Source organism: Aotus nancymaae, unplaced genomic scaffold (assembly GCF_030222135.1).
Source record: "Aotus nancymaae isolate 86718 unplaced genomic scaffold, 86718_ANA_hifiasm-v0.15.2.pri h1tg000090l, whole genome shotgun sequence".
Lineage (NCBI taxonomy): Eukaryota > Metazoa > Chordata > Mammalia > Primates > Aotidae > Aotus > Aotus nancymaae.
The window spans coordinates 5,592,608-5,611,344 of record NW_026988505.1 but is presented as its reverse complement, the minus strand read 5'-3'; the positions used below and the strand labels follow the sequence as shown (position 1 = coordinate 5,611,344).

Sequence of the window (18,737 nt, the reverse complement as noted above, 5' to 3'; positions counted from 1 at the left end):
ACTGACAGACTCTTGCCCTCAGTGAGTGTCTGGATTTCAAACTCCTTGAGAAAGATGTGATTTATCCTCTCAATCACCCACAAACATGAAGGGTCAGGAATGATGGCCAGAAGGGCAGGATGTTACTTATGGGACTGAGTGTGGTGACACATGTGTTCACCATGCGGTTGGATGGGCATGCCTGGCAAACATGTTACTGTTGACTTCGGCAGGTGGGCATAACTGGCACACCCGTTTACCATGTGGTCAGATGGGTGTGCCTGGTGTACACATGTCGTTCACACGGTCGGATGGGCGTGCCTGGCACACACGTGTCATTCACATGTTTAGATGGGTGTGCCTGGTGCACACGTGTCATTCACGTGGTTAGATGGGTTTGCCTGGTGCACATGTGTTGTTCACGTGGTTGGATGGGTGTGCCTGGTGCACACGTGTCATTCACGTGGTTGGATGGGTGTGCCTGGCACACACGTGTCATTCATGTGGTTGGATGGGTGTGCCAGGTTCACATGTATCACGTTTGGATGGGTGTGCCTGGTGTTCACGTGGTTGTATGGGTGTGCCTAGCACACGTGTTGTTCACGTTTGGATGGGCGTGCCTGGCACACGTGTTGTTCACGTGGTTGGATGGGTGTGCCTGGTGCACACGTGTCATTCACATGTTTGGATGGGTGTGCCTGGCACACACGTGTCATTCACGTGGTTGGATGGGTGTGCCTGGTGCACACGTGTGGTTCATGTGGTCGGCTGGGTGTGCCTGGCACAAACATTGTTGTGAACTCTTGCTTGTTGGTAAGATATGTGATGGATTTGGTTTTCCCCAAAATGGCAAATGTGGAGTTATTTTTAAGGCATACTTCATGTGCTGTTTCTCGATGTGGTTTCCTCAGGCAGCGTGGTTTTGGTCCACCTTGGCATGATGGCCATGGTGTTGCAGGAGGCGGTGAGTTCTGAGCAGAATTCTCACGAGCCTCTACTCAGGACACAGTGTTGAGCATCGGTGTGTGTCAGAGGCTTGCAGGGCGCTGGCAACAGACACTGGGCTGCCCCGGGCCAGCTGCCAGGGCCAAGCCTGGATGACTGGGGCATGGGCAGCGCCATGGACGGGTGGCGCCATGGAGGGACGGCGCTGTGGGCAGGTGGCGCTGTAGAGGGACGGCGCTGTGGGCAGACGGCGCTGGTGGTCAGTCAGCATCAGTGCTGCTCTTAACGTCCCTTGTGTGGCGGACACGTTGTCATCCTCTCCGAGGCTCAGCCTGAGAGTCTGTTGTGTCTGCTAGAATGGACAGGACACATGGGTAGCATTAGCCCCAGTTTCTCCTTTAAAGGAATTAAACATTTTGTGAGAGTCAACTCAGTGTAGCAGGACAAGTGCCTGGGGCCCCCCGCACCTGGAGCCAGTGGGGGCACCCTGACTATTCAAGAGAACTGTTGGTTGATGGAGAGGAATAGATGGAAGCCAGGGCACCACAGTTCTGGCTGAAGCTTGGGCACCTACAAGCCGTTTGAACTCGGGAAAGCCACCTTCTTGGAGCAGAAAGTTGCCATCTGACAGTCGTGGGTAGTAACTGATCACTTCCTGGGATTGTTACAGAATCAGGTGAAATCAGCACCATGCCACGACCATGAAAACTGCCTCTCATTTCATAACTTGGAACCAATATCTTACTCATTTCTCAAAAGAGATTATCTAACATCCGTCAAGTCAGATTAACCACACAGAGGCAGATGCATTGAAATTCAGAATTTTCAAGTGAATTGAGAGATCGTCCTTTTCCATTCTGTGAACGGGAGCATTGCTTTGATCTGGAAGTATTTTGAGCCTGGCATGATGGACTTTGAGCTTCTGCTGAAGTGTGATGTAAATTCCCACAGAGCCAGCCCTGCTTCCTGGCCGTCCCTGAGGACGCTAGAGGAAGATGTGAAGAGCAGCCGTGTCCTTAGATGCAGTCGGCAGCCTGAATCAACACACATTTCCTCTCCCTTTTGCCCAAAGCATCCCGTTCCTTTTCTGCCACTTCTCTCCCAAGTTTTCCAACCACTTTATTTTTATTTCCATTCAGATATTTCAGTTTGACACTGTGGAACTAATTTCTTCCTGTAGGAGGCACCGGCCAGGCTCAGGAGGAGACATGGGTGCAGTCAGTACTAACAGTGGCGAACATGTGACCTGCTGAATGCAGGCCTGGCGTGGTCTAGAATGTTTACCTGTATTGGCTCATTTAATGCTCTCCACGACCCTCCAAGGCAGGTGCGATGGTTACTGGTCCTTCACACCTGGAAGGAGGAGTCAGGAAGTCTCCCAAGGCGGCACTACTGGTATATTGGGGGCTGCTGCAGCTCCGCAGTCTGGCTGTCCAGCCTCTGGGTTCTCCTGGAACTTGCAGCCTAATGGTGTGCATGCATGCATATCTGTGTACAAAACCATGTGTATCTGCTTGTGTGTTTGGGTGTGTGTCTGCATAACCATGCATGTGTAGTTACACATGTGCACAGTTGTGTGTACATATGTGTGTGTGAATGTGCATTGGGGTGGAAGCAAACAAGGCAGGAAAAGGGGGAGGCCATGACATTTTTTATGTCATTAAAATGATTGCCTATCCTTGAGGTATCCAAAGGATGTCTGCCAGAGCGTTCCCTGATTCTCCCATGCCTGCCACCACCAGCCTGCCCCAGTGTCTCACCTGTACCCCATGCACCTCCTTTGTCTGCAGGAAACATGCTATTCCAATGATTGCCTTACTCACCCATTTCTCCTACTGGACTTTGAACACCAGACCTTGCTTTTGTAGGGCAGGGACTGTCCTGCTCATCTCTCTATCCCCAACATCTGCTGTGGAACCTGGCACTCATGATGCCTGTGGCTTCATGGATGCAAGTGTGGGAGGACAGATAAAAGGAGAAATGGAAGGAATGAAGGATGGGAGGAAGGGAGGGAGGGAGGGAAGGAAGGATAAATGGATGGATGGATGGAGTAATGTCTTAGGAAAAGTCCAGGTAAAATTCTAATGTTTGTAGAAAGGAGACTCAATTTGGGTGGGAGAGTTTAGGAAGATGCTCATAGGAGAAGAAAGCTCTCACAATGGGTCTTAAAGATGGATGGAGTGGCCATAAGTAAGGAGGTGAATCGGAGGAAGACAGTGATGAGGGAGCAGAGAGCTGCTGTCCGTGGTGAGGGCAGTGTAGCCTCCTGCAGAGTGCCTGTAGTTGAGGATGAGAAGCCGGCCTGGGGCATCTGCAGGGCTCGGGGCAGCTGATGCTGTCAGGGCCACCGGTGCTCCTGTGTCCCACGCACCATGGCCTGAGTCCTCCCCCATTTTCTGCCTTTTCCTTCCTGCTTTCTCTCTCATTCATTCTCCCTTCTCTCTCCTTCTTATCACTATCTACATCCACCCAAATATACTTCTTAACTAACAAAGATCTCTATAGCGCGCTCAGAAGTTATTTCTCACCTGCAGCACTCCCTGGGCCTCCAGGCTTATCGTTCCCCGCATTTCATTATCCCCCCAAAAGGCTGCGCATGTTTGAAAACATGCTCTCTCCACAAGCACAGAATTCCCGGAACACCTAAGCAGAACTGAATGGACAGGAAATGAAAAGCATATTAAATTCCTCTTAGATCCCCCGGCTGATTTCTTTAAGGCTCAGTGCACAGGCTGCATGGTAAGATAACCATTTTGTAAAAAGATGAAAGCTGCTCCGTGCAGGCCCGCATTTTCTGCAGGTACAGTACAGACAGGGAGGTGCTCCGTCTCCCTCCCTCATCCCCGGCTTCTGCGCTCACAGCTCGTTTTCTGTTGAGGGCATCTAGAATGCCGTGACCCCCTTTTCTAGGAATTGGATTTTACCATTGTCATTCCAGCCTCTCTTACCGGTGCAGTCCCCACAGCAGTGTGGCTACAGCCACTCAAAACTCCAGAGTCACGCCCTGGGTGGCCCTGTGTGCAAATCCATCAGCACAGCGTCCTCAGATCCCCACCCTGTGGCACAGCCCCTCATGTCATGACAGCTGTCACTCATCTCACTCACCCTTTTCTTTTTCTTTTTCCTTTCTTTTTTTTTTTTTTTTTGAGTAAAAGTCTTCTGTCACCCAGGCTGAAGTGCAGTGGAGCAGTCTCCACTCACTGCAACCTCCACCTTCCAGGCTTAAGTGATTCTTGTGCCTCAGCCTCCTGAGTAGCTGGGATTATAGGTGCATACCACCACGCCTGGCTAATTTTTGTATTTTTAGTAGAAACGGGGTTCTACCATGTTGGCCAGGGCTGGTCTTGAACTCCTGACCTCAAGTGATCCACCCACCTTGGGCTCCCACAGTGCTGGGATTACTGGCATGAGCCACAGCGCCCAGCCTGTCACTCATCTTTTTTCATTTGTTTTCATAACTAACAGCATGTCCATCAACAGACTCTCAGAAAGTTCAGGCTGCACATATTCTCTGGGAGTAATTGCCACTGTTGGCCAGACGCCTTCCACATTGAGATTCAACCCACAGACAAGTTGTCAAGTCCATCTGGGCGAGGACTCTGAAGAGTAAAACAGGTTACCACATGATGCAATTAGCCACACCATTAAAACACTGGCAACTGTTCCTATGATGGACAGCTCTAATCTCGGTGCACTTGGAGATAACAAGCCCATGCCCACCAGCTGAGTGAGAATTCAACTTTCACCCAGAGACAGAAGCATGACGCAGAGTGGACGGGAGTCTGCTGAGCCATGCCAGAGTCCCGCGCCTTCACTGGGAGCTGTGACGGGGCCACTTTCTCCTCTCTTTGGAGGATGCCCACAGTGTGACCTGCCACATTGCACCACTTTGCATGTCCAGCTGTGCTTGATGTAGAAAACCTTAGTGTGGATGTGTGGACACACCTCAGAGCCACCAGGCGGAACACAGCCATGCCATCAGCACCCATGGCCCATGGCCTTGCAGGACCTGCCTTCCCAGCCCATACTCAGCAGCCAGAGAGACCCCTTCAAGCATCAGTGCCTTCCTATCTCTTCTCTGTTCCCATGACCTCCAGACTCAGAAGCTCAGCAAAGTCCTGTGATTGCCAGCACCACCCTCTGGGACCCAGGCATAGCCTCCTCTCACCTGCTCTCCCTGTGGTCCCCCTCCCGAAGTGCTACCCCAGGCACCAACTCAGCCATGGATGCACCGTGCCCGGAACCCTCTTCCCAGGACCCTCAGATATCCATCCTACTTACTTCTGGTCTCTGGACCAGTCAAGCCTTCCCCACCACACCTGTCCCAGCAGGTAATGCCCTGAAACGTGTGGTGATCAGCCCCTTGCCCTGCGCTTTTTAGAGAATTTGTCACTGTCTGACGTTCGCCTGTTTATCTGTTTATTGTGAGTACCACCTCCCAACTGAAGGCTGTTTTTCTCACTGTCCACCACGGGGCCTTGTTTGCAGCAGGTGCTTTGTAAATTTTGTTTGAATGGTTATACTGAGTCATTAATGAAAGAGAGAGAAAGGCAGGCAGGAAAACACTTTTAAAACTAATACCACAGAAGATCTATGTAAAACCTCTCCAATTCTGTAATTCTGTGACCTCATGAGAAAAAAAAAATCAAAAACACCCACCTAGTGACCATAATGTAATGTACTTCTTCCTCCCAGGCTGGGCGCTAGAGTCGAGTGCAGCTATGCAGCTCTGCTGCCTTTGCAGACGGCTCCAGGGAGCCGCCGGAAGCTGGACTCAAGCTAGTGTCTCATCCACCATGGAGGGGGCATCACTGCAGCCAGAGCCCGGCGGGGGCACCGTGACCAGCATGCTTCCTCTCAGAGACTGCCTGTACCTTCTGGAAATATGCAATATGGCAACCGTGGAACTATTTCTGGATAATATAGTTCTAACTTTGAAAGTGGTTTGAAACTACACAAACATCCAGGGTCTCATCTGTTTGGGGCTAAGATTTTAGAAACAGCAGAATTTTTCTTACAAAAACATTTAAATAAAAAAAGTACAAAGAAGCGCCTGCGAGCACAGTGGCAGAATTGTTTCCACAGAATTCAGCCCAGGGATCCAGAGTTTGGTGACCGGCACAGGATTTTCTACAGAGCACTTCCTCTCGAGAGTGTCAGAGTGCTTGAAATATTAACCATGTATTATTCCAGCCTTGGAATTTTGTGGAGGATGTAAACTTTGCCAACTAACCTACTTCCATGGAGCTCCTAATGCACACTTTCTCTTTCAGTTTAATTCATTTATGCATTTATTCCATTAACAAACATTCATTGAGACCACTGATGGTAATTCAAGAAATTCTACTAAGTATAGAGCATGACTCATAGATTAAAGAGGCCAGTTAGGAGACACAATATCAAATATAAAAATTAATGTCAGACCACGCAGAGCATAAACCTGGTAGCTACTGATATTTACTGATATCACAGGCTCCTGAGCTGCACCCCAGAGGTAGGGTCTTACTGTGCCTCAGATGATGTCCAGAAATTTGTCCTTTACGCACTTCCTGGATGACACTAAGGTATAGCCTCAGTTTAAAACCCTTTGAACTACAGGAAAATAAAGGCAAACCCCAAACAGATAAGGAAATTCAGGACCTTGGCGAGCTGTCCCGAATCTTGGATCCCATGAGTGGGAAACAGCAGCAGCCCCTGGGTTCTGGACCCTCTGCCAGCTCAGCTCACCCAGACGGGATCCAAGGGTTTCCCTTCAGCTTTCCTCAGCAGTCATCTGGATAGGGGACTAAATAGCCATCAGCCATTCCTGTATAACGCGAATTCACATTATCAGGTCGGTTAACCGATTTACTAATTCATACCTTGCTTAATTTCTTTTTTTTTTTTTCACTACTTTTTTTTTTTTTAAAGAAAGAAAAAGAATAAAGAAGAGGAAGAAAAAGGAAGAGAAAGAGAGAGAGAGAATAGGAGTATTGCTTTCTTGCCCAGGCTAGAATGCAGTTTAGTAATGGGTATTGAAAACCTCTTTTATACCAATAATTATACTTGATGTAAACAGGAAGGAATAAGGGAAGAAAATAACTAATGAGCAGCCAACCAATATTTCATTTAAACCTATGAAGTGCTATGCGATTACTGAGGAGTAATTTACTTCCAATTATGTAGTCACTTATGGAATAGGTGTGAGGTGGTAATGTATGTTTTATGTATTTGAAGTGGAGAGTTCTATAAATGTTTATTAAGTTTACTTGTTCTGGGTCTGAGTTCAAGTCCTGGATGTCCTTGTTAATTTTCTGTCTCGTTGATCTATAGAATCGTTAGCTCTTCTTGTTACATTGATCCTTTTGCCATTATGTAATGTCCTTCTTTGCCTCTTTTGCTCTTTGTTGCTTTAAAGTCTACTTTATCAGAGGCGAGAATTGCATCTCCTGCTTTTTATTTATTTGTATATTTTTACTCTCTGATTGGTTGATAAATTTTCCTCCTTCTCTTTGTTTTGAGTCTTTGTGTATCATTGCATGTGAGATGGGTCTGGATGCAGCATACTAATGGGTTTTGGCTTTTTATCCGATTAGACTATATGTAACTTTAATATTGGCATTTGATGCTAGCTGGCTGTTTTGCCCATTAGTTAGTGTAAATTTTTCGTTGTGTTAATGTTCTTTTCTTTTTGATATATTTTTGGAAAGGCTGATATTGGTTGTTCCTTTATATGTATAGTGCTTCTTTCAGAAGCTCTTGTAAAGCAGGCCTGGTGGTGGTGAAGTCTCTAAGTACTTGTTTGTTCGTGAAAGATTTAATTTTTCCTTCGATTATAAAGCTTAGTTTGGCTGGATAGGAAATTCTGGGTTGAAAGTTCTTTTCTTTAAGGATGTTAAATATTGGTCCCCACTCTTTTCTGGCTTGTAGGGTTTCTGCTGAGAGATCTGCTCTAAGTCTGATAGGTTTCCCTTTATGGGTAACCTGACCTTTCTCTCTGGCTGCCCTTAGTATTTTCTCCTTCATTTCAACCCTAATAAATCTGGCAATTATGTGTCTTGGGGTTGGTCTTCTTGAAGAATATCTTTGTGGTGTTCTCTGTATTACCTGGAGTTGAATATTACCCTGCCTTGCCAGGTTGGGAAAGTTTTCCTGAATGATATCCTGAAGAGTATTTTCCAACTTGGATTCATTCTCTTCATCACATTCAGGTACACCTATCAAACGTAAATTAGGTCTTTTCACATAGTCCCATATTTCCTGGAGACTTTGCTCATTCCTTTTCATCCTTTTTTCTCCAATCTTGTCTTCTCGTTTCATTTCACTGAGCTGGTCCTCAACTTCTGATATCCTTTCTTCTACTTGATCAATTCGACTGTTTAAACTTGCGCATACTTCGCGAAGTTCTCGTGTTGTGTTTTTCAGCTCCATCAATTCACTTATATTCCTCTCTACATTGTCCATTCTTGTTAACATTTCGTCAAACCTTTTTTCAAGGTTCTTAGTTTCTTTGCATTGGGTTAGAACAAGTTCTTTTAATTCACAGAAGTTTCTTATCACCCACGTTTTGAAACCTGCTTCTGTTATTGGAACACACTCGTAATCTATTAAGCCTTGTTCCGTTACTGATGAGGAATTGCGATCCCCTGTAGAGGGAGAGGCATTCTGATTTTGAGTATTCTCTACCTTTTTACGCTGGTTTCTTCCCTTCATTATATATTTATCCGTCTGTTGTTTTTGTAATTACCGACTTTCTAACTAGATCTCTGAGCAGACGTCCAACTTGTTGATTCCCAGCGCCGAAATCTGAGCAATCCACTGCGCTGGCCAAAATAGCGGTGTTAAGATTGATGGTGCTTTTCTGCCCGGGAATCTCCGGACTCTGCACCAAAAACTGGCGCACTAAGGCACCAGCAAAAACGCCGCGCCGGCCACAAGAGTCGCCCTGGCGACACGTGGGGCTCCTCTGCTGGGAATCTCCTAGTCCGTGAGCAACAAATATTCATCTGAAAGTGTGGCGTCCTCTCGTTCTCTGCACTTTCACTGGGAACTACGAGCCCAAGCAGCTAGTGATCAGCCATCATGGATCTCTCTCCCTAATTCATACCTTGCTTAATTTCATGAGGAACTGAAGCCAGTAACAGAAACATGTAAAACGGAATGAGGGCGTGTCCACTGAATCCACAATCAGGGTCAAGGAACTCTAAGTCAGAATGAAGAGCAAAGGAAGAGGACACATGTGGCGCTCATAGGCCCTTCGATTATTAATTCACGAGCCTCAGATGTTTCTCTGAGCCATATGGTGATCAGAGCAACACAGAAAGCAACTTCAGCCACATTCTCTGTTCTGTGGAGAAGGAGGAGATTTAGAAGCAAAACAATGAATGCAATTGCTTTCTTAAATTTTACTAAACAGATCTTTTACTGAGCTCTAAAGCAAATGAAGAATTTTAAGTGAAGCGTGTACTTACTTGATTTTGAGTTTCTGTGTGTCTTCTTTATATATGCACATGCATTTATTTACTTTATTCGAGCTTTATGGCGATACAAGTCACACACCATGCAAGTCACCCTTTAGGATGTACATTTCGGTGGCGTTCAGTAATAGGTATGTGCAGCCATCACTCTGTTCAATTTAAAACATCTTCACCAACCCAGAAAGCAACCCCGTGCCTTTACAGCCTCACTCTTACCCACTCTGACACTGAGAATCAACAGTGTATTTTCCATTTCAAGTTCTGCCTGTTCTGGACACTTCATTAGAATGAAATCGTACATTGCTGGTCCTTTGTGACTGGCTTCTTCCCCGTGGTGTAAGGTTTTGAAGGCCTTTCCATGGTGCAGCACATTTCTGGGCTTAATTGGTTTTAATTCCTGAAAAAGTTTCCATCGTGCAGGTGCAGGCCCTTGCGTTTGTCCATTCGTCTGTCGGTCAGCATTGAGGTTGTCTCCAGTTTTGGGGGACTATAAGTGGTGTTGCTGTGAGCATTCTTACACAGGCTTTGCCTGGATGTGTTTCATTTCTCTTGAAATGAAACATTTGGTGACTCTGTGTTCAACCTGTTGAGGACCCGCCAGCCGGTTCTCCCTTCCCCGGCAGCGTGTGAGTTTCCAGTTTCTCCGCATCTTCATCAAGCTCTGGAACTGTGTCCTCTTACCTCTGGCCACCTCGGGGGCTTGAATGGTACCACACTTTGGTTTTGATTGCATTTCTCTACTGGCAAATGATGCAGAACGCCTTTCCGTGGGCTCTTTGGCCGTTAGGATGCCTTTAGAGAAATATTCAGCTTCTATGCCCATTTTTATTTGGATTATTTGTTTTATTTTATTTTTTTTAGTGGCCTCAGATTTTTTCTGCATGTAGGATTGTATGTTTTATTATAATGGAGTTGTAAGATTTATATATTCTAGATTCAAGTTCCTTCTCAAATATGTGATTTTCAAAACTGTTTCCCATTCTGTGGTTGGCCTTTGCATTTTCTTGATGGCATTTTTTAAAGCACAAAAGTTTTTAATTTTAGGAAGTTCATTTTATCTATATCCTGTGCTTTGGTGACATGTCTAAGAAACCATTGCCTGCTTCACAGTCACAAAGAAATATATCTCTGTTTTCTCCAAATTGCTTTATAGTTTTAGCCCTTTTCTGTCTTTAAGCCACTTTGAGTTCATTTTTGCAGATTGTGTAAGATGGGGGGTTAAATTCATTCCTTGGTGTATAGAAACTGGGTTGTCCTAGCATTATTTGTAGAAGACACTATTCTTTCCCCCCAGGTGACCTTGTCTCTCTCTCTTTTTTAAAATTTATTTATTATACTTTAAGTTCTGGGGTACATGTGTAGAACGTGCAGGTTTGTTACATAGGCATACACATGCCATGGTGGTGACCTTGTCTCCCTTATCAAAAGTATCAAATGTGCAGGTGCATGTCTGGACTCCCAGTTCAGTTCCATGGGTCCGTGTGTGCATCCTTGTGTGGGGCCTCACCCTTTTGATTACTATGACTTTGTAGTGACTCTTGGGATCCATAAGTGTGAGTCTTCCAACCTTGTTCTTCTTTCTCAAGATTGTTTTCACTTCTCAGGACCTGTTGCATTTCTATATGATGTTTACTAGTTTTTAGTGTATGAATCTTTCACCTTTTTTCTTTCTTTCTTTCTTTCTTAGACACAAAGCATCACTCTGTCACTCCAGGCTGGTGCGCAGTGATGCAAGCTCAGCTCACTGCAGCCTTGAACTCCCAGACTCAAGCAATCCTCCCACCTTAGCCTCCCAAGTAACTAACTGGGACTACATGTGCCCACAACTGTGCCTGGATAATTTTTGTGTTTTTTGTAAAGATGTGGTTTCATCATGTTGTCCAGGCTGGTCTCAAACTCCTCCTGGGATCAAGTGATCCTCCCACCTCATTATCCCAAAGTACTGGAATTCCAGGCATAAGTAACTGTGCCTAGCCCTCTTTTACCTCCTTGGTTATATGGTCTCAGTGGTTTTTATTGTTTTAGATGTTATTTTAAGTGGAATTTCTTTTTTTAACTTACTTTTTGGATTTCTCGTTACTAACATATGGAAATACAACTAATTTTTTATTTTGCTCTTGTAAACTGCTCCTTTGCTGAGCAGCAGTGAAAGTGGGCATCTCTGTTTTATTCTTTTCTCATAGGGAGAGCTTTCAGCCCTTCATCATTGAGTATGATGTTAGCTGTAGATTTCCCATAAATGCCCATTATTATGTTGGAGAAGCTCCCTCTAGTCCTAATTCTCTGAGTGTTTTTATCATGAAATGATCTCGTACTTTATCAAATACCTTTTCTGTATCAACTGCTTTGAGCGTATGGCTTTTTCCCCTTTGTTCTATTACTGTGATTTATTACATTGATTGATGTTCCTATGTTGAACCTTCCTTGCATTCCTGCGATAAATTCTATGTAGTCATGGTGTATAAGTCTCCTCATATGCTGCTATATTTGCTAATATTTTTGAGGATTTTTATATCTCTATTTATAAGGGATATTTATCTATAGTCTTCTTTTCTTGTAATGTTTTTATCTGGCTTTGCTAGCAGGGTAATTCTGGCCCTGATAGAATTACCACAGAATGGGCTTGGAAGCATTCCTGCCTATGCTAGTCCTTGGAGATTTTGAGAGGGATTGGTGTTAATTCTTATTTAAATACTGATAGAATTCACCTGTGACATCATCTAGTCCTGGACTTTTATCAGACATTTTTTGATTACTGATTCAATCTCTTTGTTTGCTGTTGGTCTGTTGGGATTTTCTGTTTCTTCTTGAAGTAATTTGTGTGTTTTTATGAATTTATTCATTTCATCTAGGTTATCTAATTTTTTGTCATGTGATTTTTGTAGTATTCTCTTATAATCCTTTTATTTATGAAAAGTCAGTAGTAAACTACTTTATTTCTGATTTTAGTAATTGGAGTTTTCTCACATTTCGAGTTTCAGTCTAGGTAAAGGTTCATCAGTTTTGTTGATATTTTTTAAAAACAAAATTTTGGCTTCATTGATTCTCTATTGTTTCTTTTCTTTATTTTATTTATCTCTGTGGTGATCTTATTTCTTTCCATCTGCTAGCTTTCTTTGGGTGTAGTTTTGCTTTTCTGTTTATATGAATTTTAAGATCAGCTTTTGAATTTCTAAAGAGTAAACAACTGAGATTTGATAGGGATTGTATACAATCTGTAGATTAATTGGGGATTTTTTTTTCTGTCTTAACCATATTAAGCCTTCCAATCCATGAATATGGGATGTCTTTCCATTCATCTAGATTGTTACAATTTCTGGTCAACAATGCTTTACAGGTGTCAGCATTCAAATCTTATACTTTCTGTTAAAATTTGAAAGGAATTTTTTTAAATGGAGCTTCAGATAAGTTCCTTATGACGTGTGATGGACGATGCCTTTCATACCATCATATGGTAAATACAGGAACAGGTTCAGTGTCTGTTTTTGACTATAATCCCTGGCCTATGTTTGCGCTTGTGTTTGACCAATGTTTTGACCAATGGCAGGGTTGGCTCCAGGGTCTGGGGGACTCTAAGAGAATCAGGATGACCAGGTGTCACATGGGGGACTGAGGAAGGGACGGCAGAGCAGAGGGAAAGACCAGGATGGCCAAGAAAGTCAGCGTGAATCCAGCACCACCAGGGCTGTCTCACCGTTTTCAACAAGTTACAGTTTCTGAGGAAATGTTGCTTACGTTTAACTGCTTCAGGAAAAATGCACTATGGTAGAGTATATCAGTTTTTATTTAGTAACTCACTCCATGGTCCACTTTATAAAGCGTTTATTGTTCTGTTTTTTTCTTGGTTTGTTTGGTTTTGGCTTTAAGTTCATCAGGCTTCCACTTCCAGCAGGGCAATTCTTTCCAGGGTGGAGGGCAGGAGAGGTACATGCTGAGGGTCTCCCCCTCCCTTTCCTAAGCTGAAGAAAATGCAGGCAGATAAGGCTGGATCTGAGGAGCCTCAGGCAGGGAGGAGGAACTGGTGTTCCTGGTGGGGAAGGGCCCCCCATTGCCTGCAGTCAGGGGAGGGCTGGGGAGGACCCCTGTGCGTGGCCTACTCCTCTCTGCTCTCACACCAGTGGCTGCCCTGGGTGAGCCACATGCTTTCCCCAAAGCCCTGGGCTGGGATCATCACTGAGGTGTGCAGGCAGCTGGCTGGCTCAGGTCACTCCCCGGTTTGGAGCTACTCGGTGGGTTTGCCCAGGAAGGTAGGGCTCCAAACACTGCCTTCCCATCCATCAGTGACCAAGTGTGAGATGTGGGAATGCTGCCCATCAACCCTCAGTTTCCTTGGCCTGCAGCAGGGTAAGCGCTCCTCCGTGAAGACTGCCGGAGGGTTGGAGGGAACCTCCCAGGAAGAACCTCACAAGCACAATGTGTACCCTGTAAACATTAGCTGTATTCTTCACATTTTTATTCCTACACTAACAATATGCTTTTTAGAAGGAGTAGGCCAGACATCCCATAAATGCAACAGTAAGATATGCATTTACATTCTATTCTGAATTTGGGGAGACAGTTATACATTCATGAATAATGACTATAATTGCTGTTTTCTCTTGCTTAATGACAAAAATGGTGTCGTGAAAAGCTGGAAGTTAGGAAACCAAGATGCTTTCTGCATTTCGTGTTTGCTACCTCATTTTCACAAAAAGAATTTACCAGCCCCTAAGTATTTATTATACATTGTGTAGACCTAAAAAAAACAAAAACCTAGTGCGGTGCTCATTACGCTTTCTAGTGTTGCCATTGTTTACAGCACGTTGCTGTTGTCGTTATTGTGATAATATTTTAATGTATGTTTCCATGCATCCATCAGGAAATTCAGTCCTGTACAGTGGAAATGAGAATGTGCTATCAACATGTGGCATAATCAAATTTAATTCATTTCGGTTAAATTTGATCTTTTATGCTGTTCTTTTAAGGAGCCACATTCATAACATAGCTTCTAGGCTAAACATTAGGCAGAAATAGGATACGTGCGTGGGGCATTAATGGGCTCGCTTTTTAATATGAAGGGAGATTAGAATTGTATTAAATTACATGTTAATGGAAAAACAAAGCAAAAGATAACAGGATGACAACTTTATGCTGCTGTAAAGTCTGGATTACAGCACATCGTTTTGCTATCTAGCAGTTGAATATTGAATTTCATTTGAAAACTTGCTTTTAATTATATTAAAATAATATCTAAATATTCCCCCAATATATTAAAGTGCTCTCATTATAATTTAACTATTTGAGAAAGGAAGACACTGCTGGCCCTTACCGCGTAGGCGCTCCTGCGAGACGGCGTAGGCACCTGAAATATAACACAGTGAGCCTCGCTTTGAAGTTAAAGGATCTGTTTATTCTTGAATTGGAGGCTGTTTACTGTGAGAAGACACAGGAGAGATCCCTCTGCTGCCCTCCATGAGAGAAACAGCCCCACACCTTGCTGTCAGTCTCTGGGGACCCCTTGGGAAATCTTTCCATTCCCTTCTTCTGCATTCACTCCTGGGTGTGAGAAGCTGGTCCCTGATTTCCCAGGGACCCATGAAATCACATCCTTTCCTTATCCCATGTTTTCATAGCCATGCTGGCCTGGATGGTTGGCAGCCCTGGATCCTGAAATTGAAACTGGGAACACTGTGAGGCCATACCTAGGACTAGTCACTTGGTAAACGTTCTCAGCCGGGTATGTTTTTTTTCTTGCCTTCGTTACCTGGAGGGTTGGTGTTGGACACGATAGGAAAAGCCTCACTCCCCATCTCTCTGCTTGCTTTCCCTGGTGTCCATGTTGCTCTGGGAGTCAGAGTGGGCAGCTCTCCGAGTGCAGGGCATGCCGGAGTCACCACAGGACTGCAGGTAGGGGTGCATCTCAGGCCGCAGCGGGTGGCAGCGACAGAGGAACAAGGGGGAGAGATGCTCATGGTGATGGGGGAGTGGGCAGGCAGGAAATTGCTGTGGAATCCGAGGCTTGGAGGTGCCCCGGGACAGGGGGTGTTGGACGAACGTGTGGGGGATCGTTTCCTTCCTGAGGAGATGGCCATGCTCAGCCCCTCAAGGAGGCCACTTCTAACTCCTGTTTGGGTCTTTGGCCTCGAGGACAGCACACAGCAAAGTCCAGTGGTGTGGAGCTGGGTCTTGGAATCAATACAGGGACTGCATCCAGGCCTGGAAGCACAGGCCAGCAGAACCTGGGCAGTGACATCTAGAAATGATAGCAGCTGGGTGTGGTTAAGGCCCAGCAGACTCAGAGGGACGCGCAGACCATGGGGCAGAGGGAGGCTCGTTGGCTCCTCCGGTTATCACAGAGCTCGGGTGTCTGTTCTGGGGCTGGCACTGCTCCTGGGTGGCCCATGGCTGTCACAAGCCAGGTGGCTGTGCCTGCAGGGAGCTCACTGTCCTAGATATGGCCTTGAGTAACAGGCCAAGGAGACAGGACTCACCTGAAAGTTGGTGGATGGGCGGGGGTGCATTTGATGGGGGCAACTGTGTCTGGGTGGAGGTAGGGGGAGAGAGGGACAGAGGAGGAGGCCATCATGATGGTCCTGGTGTCAAGCAGGAGCGTCTGGAGCAGGAGGGGACTGAGATGGAGGCAGGTGGGGGGTTGAGGAGCGCCCGCCAGGAGGAGGAAGGTGTGAGTGCAGAGACCAGGGGAGCAACAGGCCAGGAGCTGTCAGATCCTCCTTCTCTGCGGGTCACCCTGGCACCCAACTGTCTCCCCAGGGACAGGAAAGAACAAGGTACCTGCCCCTCGGCGACTCAGTGGCCATAAGACAGGCCATGCTGTGTTGTAACCATAGCCTCCGTCCTCCAGGCTTTCAGGGAAAGCTCATCGCAGGCTGCAGAAGGGCACAGGGAGGAGTCAGGCAGGAAGGGACAGAGCCTGGCCTCTGGGGAAGGAGACACAGCTGCCCCCACGAAGATGGGGCCTCGAGAAAGCCCCTCCCATCCTCACTAGCCTGTGAGGATGTGGACTGAACAAACACTTTCACAATTAATACGTGTGTGTGTGATGCATGAGCTTACTAGACAATATCACCCATCAGTACCAGATGCTGTTTTTAAAACTTCTTAAACTGTACCATAAAATGGAAATATAAGTGAAATACAACTATGCCTTCCCCTCAAATTGTTAATTTCCTTAATACCACAAAATCTGGCTGTCAAGAGACCTGTTGGATCTAACAGAGGCTAACTCTTGGTCATTAACCATCTGGGAACGTCAGAGTTTCCTCTCCGCTCCTCACACTGTGTGATATAAAAACAACTGCCCGGCCAGGCACGATGGCTCACGCCTGTAATCCCAGCGATTTGGGATGCTGAGGAGGTGGATCACCTGAGGTCAGGAGTCCGAAACCAGCCTGACCAACATGGCAAAACTTTGTCTCTATTAAAAATACAAAATTAGCTGGGCATGGTGCTGTACACTATAATCCCAGCTACTCGGGAGGCTGAGGCAGGAGAATTGCTTGAACCCAGGAGACGGAGGTTGCAGTGAGCCAAAATTATGCCACTGCACTCCAGCCTGGGAGACAAGGTGAGACTCTGTCTCACAAAAACAAACAAAAAAACAAAATTAGTCGGGCGTGGTGGCGGGGGCCTGTAATCCCAGCACTTTGGGAGGATGAGGTGGGCGGATCACCTGACGTCAGGAGTTGGAAACCATCCTAACCAACATGGCAAAACCCCATCTCTACTAAAAATACAAAATTAGCCAGGTGTGGTGGCACATACCCAGTAATCTCAGGTACTCGGGAGGCTGAGGCAAGAGAATCGCTTGAACCCGGAAGGCAGCGGTTGCAGTGAGCTGAGATCGTGCCACTGCACTCCAGCCTGGGCGACAGCGAGACTGGGTCTCAGAAAAACAAGCAAAGCTGCCCTCTCGAGTGCCCAGGCCATAAATGGACACTGACCATCCTGAAAATCCAGTCCACGGTGGGGGGGTCACATATTCCACCTGCTCGCACCCAGGGGTCCCCGCCCACGCTCCCGCTCCCGGGTGCTGAGTGACGTTTCTGTGTTTTCCTGCAGACCCACAGTACTCATGGTCGCCCACGCAGCACTTCAATGAGGAGCGCTACTCCCCGGCGCCCAGGAGCATGAAGGGCCTCTCCGGAAGCCGGACGCAGCCGCCGCTGTGTTCCGGGCACACGTGCGGCCTGGCGCCCCCAGAGGACTGCGAGCATCTGCACCACGCGCCCGAGGCGCGGCCGCCCTACCTGCTGAGCGCCGCGGACAGCTGCCCCGGGGGGCGCCACCGCTGCTCGCCGCGCAGCTCGGTGCACTCGGAGTGCGTCCTGATGCCGGTGGCGCTGGGCGACCACGTGTCCAGCAGCACCTTCCCACGCATGCACTACAGTTCGCACTACGACGCGCGCGACGACTGCGCCGCGCCGCATGCGGGCGCCAAGATCAACCGCATCCCCGCCAACCTGCTGGACCAGTTCGAGAAGCAGCTACCGCTGCACCGGGACGGTTTCCACACGCTGCAGTACCAGCGCGCGTCCGCGGCGGCCGAGCAGCGCAGCGAGAGCCCGGGGCGCATCCGCCACCTGGTGCACTCGGTGCAGAAGCTCTTCACCAAGTCTCACTCGCTGGAGGGCTCCTCCAAGGGCAATGCCAACGGGGCCAAGGCGGACGGCCGCGCTGACGACCCCCACCACGGCCACCACGCCAAGCACAGCAAGAGGAGCAAGAGCAAGGAGCGCAAACCGGAGGGCAAGCCGCGGCCCGGCATGAGCAGCTGGTGGAGCTCGGATGACAACCTGGACAGCGACAGCACCTACCGGCCGCCTAGCGTGCTCAACCGGCACCACCTGGGCCCCGCGGCCCACGGCTACCCCGACGCCCTGCAGAGCCCCTTCGGGGACCTCTCGCTCAAGACCTCCAAGAGCAACAGCGACGTCAAGTGCTCGGCCTGCGAGGGGCTGGCGCTGACACCGGACGCCAAGTACCTAAAGCGCAGCTCCTGGTCCACGCTGACGGTCAGCCAGGCCAAGGAGGCCTACCGCAAGAGCTCGCTAAACCTGGACAAGCCGCTGCTGCACCAGGACACCAAGCCCGCCCTGAGGCCGTGCCACTACCTCCAGGTAAGCAGACTCCGGGAACAGCAGGTGCTGTGGTGGTTATTCAATTTCTAACTGACAGGTAACAACCGCGTAAATGTGGGGAGTGCCACTGGATGCTCTGAGCTACTACACACTGTGGGACAGCTCCACGGAGCTGCTCACATACCCATTGCCTTACGTACACCATCTGCTGTGGTGGGAACCCATAAAGCCCACTCTGGGTGATTTCCAAGTGTGCAGTACGGGGTTAACTGTAGCTGTT

At 47.4% G+C, this 18,737-nt stretch overlaps 1 protein-coding gene across 1 annotated transcript in view; it reads left to right on the top strand.

Moving 5' to 3' along the window:
* The window catches only part of DLGAP2 (DLG associated protein 2), a 698,275-nt gene that overhangs the window by 547,882 nt on the left and 131,656 nt on the right, over nt 1-18,737 (top strand). The window contains exon 4 of the mRNA XM_064369784.1: nt 17,439-18,496. Within this exon, the coding sequence (XP_064225854.1) occupies nt 17,439-18,496 (1,058 nt within the window). The remainder of the gene's footprint in view (nt 1-17,438; nt 18,497-18,737) is intronic.